Source organism: Primulina eburnea, chromosome 12 (assembly GCF_022965805.1).
Source record: "Primulina eburnea isolate SZY01 chromosome 12, ASM2296580v1, whole genome shotgun sequence".
In the NCBI taxonomy this organism is placed as follows: Eukaryota; Viridiplantae; Streptophyta; class Magnoliopsida; order Lamiales; family Gesneriaceae; genus Primulina; species Primulina eburnea.
In genome coordinates, this window is record NC_133112.1 from 28955056 (window position 1) to 28961917 (window position 6862).

Consider the following 6862-nt stretch of genomic DNA (forward strand, 5'->3'; position numbering starts at 1 on the left):
AGAGTGCTGTGACATTCCTGGTGCTTTATGTTGATGACATTCTACTCATTGAGAATGATGTATGGATGTTGCAATCAAGTAAAATATGGTTAGCGAGTAAGTTCTCGATGCAGGACTTGGGTGAATCATATTTTGTATTAGGAATACAGATCTATTGAGATAGATCGAGAAGATTGCTTGGTCTCACCCAGTCCACATACATTGATACCATCGTGAAGGGGTTCTTAATGGATGAGTCCAAGAGAGGACATCTACCAATGTGTCATGGCGTGTCCCTATCCAAGTCTATGTCTCCCAAGACTGATGCAGAGATAGCGGCGATGACACGCATTCCGTATGCATCTGCAATTGGTAGCATCATGTATGGGATGATATCTACACGTCCTGATGTGGCTTTCGCACTATATGTAGTGAATAGATATCAATCGAACCCTATTCTTCCACATTGGAAAGCTGTGAAAGACATCCTCAAGTATTTGAGAAGGACCAATAAGTTGTTCTTAGTCTATGGGGTGGAGAACTGAAATTGGAAGGCTATACCAACTCTATCTTCCAAAGCGATATCGATGGCTCGAAGTCAACCTTTGGGTTCGTATTCATGCTCAAGGGTGCTGTTGTCTCTTGGAAGAGTTCCAAGCAAGACAGTACATCGGATTCCACTACTGAGGCAGAATACATTGCTGCATCAGCTGCAGCAAAAGAGGCTGTTTGGATAAGGAATTTCGTCCAAGATTTGGGCGTCATTCCTAATGGAGTTGCTTCTGTCCATGTGTTTTGTGACAACACGGGAGCCATTGCTCAAGCAAAGGAGCCAAGGTCTCATCAGAAGTCCAAACCCGTATTGATAAAGTACCACATCCTCCGAGAGATTGTGGAAAGAGGAGAAGTGTCGATTGACAAAGTCGGCTCCGACAATAATGTTGCTTATCCACTAACTAAGCCTTTACCTGGACCATTATTCGAGAAGCATCGCGAATCGATGGGTTTGAAGCATATGGGTAGTTGGCTCTAGTGCAAGTGGGAGATTGTTAGAGTAGGTACACGTCGAGCCAAGTATTGGCCGAGTGTTCACAATGAAACTCTATGTATAAAAAATCTTTATTTTAATAATATTTGAAATTATTGTTTTGGCACATCTTTATCTGTATACCCATGCTAGTTGCATAGATAAAGTCTTTGAATATACAAATAGTTGAAATAATATGAGTTTCTCATATGATGAGTATCATGAAACTCATATTTGGAATACTGTATATTCTAAACAGTTCCTAGTTGATTCAGCCGTCACTAAGAAAGATATAGGCCGCTCGAGTTTGAGACTAGTATCTGCAATGTGAGTACCATGTTTCAATGGTAGGGGACATTGTGATGTCCGAACATGCAGATATGTGCTCCTTGTAGAGTGCACTGAACAACCCTCCATAAAGGACTTTCCAATTGGTTCTCACTTATCGAGTGGAAACGTCCTAGTTTATGATTGTACACCATTAGTCCTTATGACCCGGGACAACATTGAGACTCTATATGCTAGCATTGCACTTTGACTTGTTTACCGACTCTCATGGGGTCACCAGGTGGCAAGGTTGGGTGTTTTGTCCAAACATATAGGAGTCGATGCATTGTAGTCAGGGATTCACCGCTTACCTTCGGGTATAGATATCCTATGTGATCATATGTATATGTAGTATGAAATCTTAGATCAGAGTATGGTAGTAATTATGAAAGGTGTTTCATAGATTACACCATCGATGCAACTACGACATGACACATAGTATCGATTCATTGACAACTCTCGATATACCAATGGTTGTCGAATCGGTCGGGATATATGAGTTGAAGGGACCGTACTGTACTGCTAACCATAGTTGAAATGGTTCTTGTAAGCACTATCATTTGATACCTAGGGAATCATGTAAGCGATGCTGGTAGGCGTTTAACATGATTGGTTGGGTACTATCAGACTTGAGTTCGGACGTCCTTGTTATCAAAGAGTTGATAATTAAGAATGGATTAATTGAGGTATGCTCATATAAGGACATGTTTAGTCCGAATCACATGGAGATGCGAACCCACGGCTAGTGTATCAATGAACCATTGAGGGTAACACAAGTGTTAACTTTTTAGATCCCGTTGAGAAGTAAAATGGTTCAATGTGTTGAACGGCTTATAAAGAAGTTTATAAGCGTAAGAAAAAATAGAAGTATGACTTCTATAAGGAGAATGTAACTTTTAATTTGAGGAAGTGTTCCTAAATTAAAAGTTGGTCAAACGAGTAATGTATTTGAAAATTGTGATTTTCATAAACATTATTATGGACTAAATTAAATTAATTCAAATGTTGAATTAATTAAACACTAGTGGGCTTAGTAGAGTCTAAATAATTAAATTAATTCAAGTGTTGAATTAATTAAACAATATTGGGTCTTGTAGAGCCCAATTAGAGATAATTATTAAACTAGTGGGCTTAAGTAAAATCAAGTAATGTTTAAATGGTCTCAAATATGTTTGAGATATTTAAATTAAAGTCCATGGGCTTTGTAATTGTTACAAGCCCAAACAAATTGAATGCTTGGAAGGTGAAGGGTTGGAGGCAACTTTTGATTTAATGGCATGACTTTTTGCTTTAACTTTTTCCACAACCAAGAAAAACACTTCCTTCTCTCCACATAAGCATGTTGGACGAAATTTTGAGCTTAATTCTCCTTCAATTTCCTTCTTCAATTGTTGAGGAAAGAAATTACTTCTAAAAAAAAATCTTTTTATTTTTCTAGTGCAAAATAAGAGGGGTTCTAGCTTGCAAGTGGTGGGGTTAATATTTGAGCAAGGAATACTCAAAGGGAAGCTTGTAGATTATCTTACCATTCAAGAGCTAATCTGTTTACACCTTAGTTGGAGCCATAACATCAATCTTTGAGATTGATAGGTAATTTCTAAAACACCCTATGTATGACATTTTGTGTTTTTTCGTATTTGCTACACATTATAGGATTAGGGTGCTCGGTTTTCTTGTTTAAAAACAATTTTTGAAACTTCTGTTGCACATTAGGGCACCTTAATCGATCCCCTTTCAGACATCCCGGTGGAGGGTGGGTATCAATCCATCCAAAAAGTGCCGCAGCTTCTGATCGGCATCCATCGCTATCATGGGCACAAAGTTGCAGCCCCTGTCGAACTTGCGGATGAACTCCGCTATAGATGCGTCCCCCTGGCGGTGACTCATGAACTCTCTCGTCAGGCGGCCCCTGACGTCGGCTGGAAAGTACTTCCCGTAGAATAACTCCTTGAACCTGGCCCAAGTAAGGATGGCCAAGTCCACAGCATGGGCGGCTCCCTCCCACCATAGAGACGCATCATCCCTCAGCATATAAATGGCGCACCTAGCCAGGTCGCTATCCCTCATATGCAGATAATCAAAGTGAAGCTCAAGAGAAAAGATCCATCCCCCAGCTAAGAACGGATCAATAGTACCCCCGAACTCCCTCAGGTTGAGCCGACGGAACTGCTCAAAAACATCCACCTGCGGTCTAGGAGCTTGTTGTACCTGCTCCAAAAGTCTAGCCATATCCTCAAGAACTCGGGTAGCTGGGTCCCCCGGCGGTGGTAGAGGTCCTCTGCCCCCTCCAGGAATCTCATCCTGCCTATCAGTACTAGGAGCACATCTTGGAGACATATCTGAATACAATCCAATTTCTAGTTTTTAAAATAATAAATATTAAATCGTAAAAGCAATTAAACATAAACAGTAAATGATCATAAAGTGTAAATCATGAAATCATGCAGGTGACAACAATAAATCATTTAAAACATTTAAATCACAAAAGCTTAAAGACTTGAGGCTATGAAGACTGAGCTGCAGAAGCTGGCGGCGGCACAACCCTTTACAGGACCTGACTCTGATTGTAGTGACCCGTTCCAGAATCACCTACTAATCAAGAACTAAGCATGCGATTAACTTAATTAGAAACAATCAGAAATAAAGGCGGAAAACTGTCACCAAAAGATAGTTATACAACCCAATCGAAAATCCAGGACAACTAAACTAAAAGGAAATATACGGTACAACCATATCGAATCAAAAAGATACCGAAGAACTAAATCAACCAGCTACTCAACGTCCTCCTCCTCCTCCTCCTGAGTTGTCCAACCTGAGGCCTGCCCCGTGGGAATGGGGTGTCCAAGATAAACAAAACCGAGGACGTGAGCGATAAGAACGCCCAGTAAAAAAGCATGAGTATACAAACCTATATGAAATGCACATGCTATGATATGATACCAGGGTAGTCAAGAAACAGGAGTAACAAAGGATCTCAAAATGCTCAGTCTAGAGGCGCCAAGTGGATAGTGCCGCGCAGGTACTCCTCTGGGTCACTGCATCCACTACAAGAACAGACGTGGACCAAAAATGTCCCGGATCACCGAAGCCCTCCCGACCCGTCGGCCACTGTGTACTCTCGGTGTCCATGCGTCCACAAGACAAGACAGGGCTGAGCGGCCCCACAAGATATAGCTTATCTCGAAAGAGATACAGCTCAACAGTAAAGGCTATCTCGAAGGAGATACGGCTCAACATGAAATGCAACATGCATCATAAAACGTGACATAATAGCATGCATTATATGACATATATCAATGCACCACATAATCATGCAACACATATAAGAATGTATACTCGACCAGGATATCTCGGATAGTACTTTCGTACCTCAAACCAGCAGATCCTAACAATCAGTCCTAGACTCACGCCTGCGTCCGCAGTCAGCCCACTGGTGCCGCTAGCTCCAAACTAGAGCACAGCTCCGCTACAACACTAGTAGCTCCCCGCTAGTGCCCGAACCTCGGAAAAAGACTAGAACCTCTCAGAAACGACTGAAATGCTCTGGAACACTCTGAAAATGGCGAGTCACAAATGAAGCCTCGCGCCTCTATTTATAGCCAACGTTCGGACGCTCCGAACCACTTCGTACGATCCGATCCGGTACACTTCGGACGGTACGAACCCTGATCGGACGATCCGAACCTTGCATGACTTCCACGAGTACAGCCACCTGTCATCGGACGGTCCGAACCCACTTCGGATGATCCGAACTCTTCCACGTGTCCAGAACCCTTCCACGTGTCCAGCCACCTGTCTCGGACGATCCGAACCACCTTCGGACGCTCCGAACCCTCTTCGGACGATCCGAACCCGGTTCGGTCCTTCCGATCCTACCGAAAATAATTAATCCAATAATTAACTCAAATTAGGAGTCGGGATACTACATTCTCCCCCCCTTAAAAAGATTTCGTCCTCGAAATCAGGTTTATAGGATGAACAAAGCGGAATAACAACATCGTTATAATATCTCAATTGTTGTTGAACACAACTGATCTTTCGATTACAACTGCAACCACAAACATATACAAAGCATAACTCAAAAGAGCTCTGGATGCTCCGAACGCATACGACTCTCTAGCTCCCAAGTGGCTTCTTCAGTGCCTCTGCGCTGCCACTGAACTAAGACAAGAGGAATGATCTTATTCCGCAACACCTTGTCTTTGCGATCGAGAATCCGCACTGGTCGTTCCACGTAAGACAAATCTGAATTTAGTTGAACTTCAGAGGGATGCAAGATGTGAGACTCATCTGCTACGTATCGTCTCAACAAAGATACGTGGAACACATCATGAATACTTGATAGGTACGGCGGCAAAGCAAGTCTGTAAGCCAAATCTCCCACGCTTTCCAATATTTCAAATGGACCAATAAATCTCGGAGATAGCTTACCCTTGAGACCAAATCTCAAAATCCTGCGAAAAGGCGAAACTCGGAGAAACACTTTCTCACCTGGCTGAAAATAAAGAGGTCGCCGCTTGGTGTTCGCATAACTAGCCTGTCGATCCTGAGCGATCTTAATCCGTTTCTTGATTACTGCAACCTTATCAATAGCCTGCTGGACTAACTCCGGTCCCTCAACATGTCGTTCCCCAACTTCGTCCCAGAATAATGGAGTACGACAACGTCGCCCATACAACGCCTCAAATGGTGCCATACCAATACTACGATGATAGCTGTTGTTGTACGCGAACTCAATCAAAGGCAAATGATCCTGCCAAGCGGGTCCGAAATCCATAACACAAGCTCGCAACATATCCTCAAGTGTACGGATAGTCCTCTCTGTTTGACCGTCGGTCTCTGGATGATAAGCCGTACTCAAACTTAGTGAAGTACCCAATGCCGACTGAAAACTACCCCAAAATCGTGAGGTAAAACGAGGATCTCTGTCACTGACAATACTGACTGGTACCCCATGCAAACGTACAATCTCTTGAATGTACAATCGAGCCATACGATCGAAAGTGAAATCACGGTTATAAGGCAGAAAATGAGCAGACTTGGTGAGTCGATCCACCACTACCCAAATAGCATCACTATTCCTCGAAGACAATGGTAAGTGAGTAATGAAATCCATCGCGATATGCTCCCACTTCCATTCGGGAATAGGTAAGTTCAGCAATAATCCTCCCGGTCGACGGTGCTCTGCCTTAACCTGCTGACAAACAAGACACTTGGAAACAAACTGATAAACGCTGCGCTTCATCCCTTTCCACCAAAATCGTGTCCTCAAATCTTTATACATCTTGTTGCTTCCCGGATGGACACTCAACTTGCTTCGATGAGCCTGAGCCAAGATCTCTTTCCTCAAAGTATCATCCTCTGGTACCACAACCCGATTAGACAAACACAGAAGACCATTAGACTGATAATGGAAATTGCTATCTCCACCAACCAATCGGGCTAATCTCTGAGTCTTGAGATCAGACATCTGTGCATCTCGAATCCGAGCGAACAAAGCTGGCTCAGATAAAATGGTAGCAACACGAA

The 6862-nt window shown here is 42.9% G+C and overlaps 1 protein-coding gene across 1 annotated transcript; it reads right to left on the minus strand.

The window, feature by feature from the left end:
- Nucleotides 1-3067: 3067 nt before the first annotated feature.
- LOC140806755 (uncharacterized) lies at nucleotides 3068-3670 on the minus strand. The gene has a single exon (XM_073163294.1). The coding sequence runs from the start codon at nucleotides 3668-3670 to the stop codon at nucleotides 3068-3070; it is 603 nt and encodes a 200-aa protein (XP_073019395.1).
- Between the last annotated feature and the right edge of the window lie 3192 nt (nucleotides 3671-6862).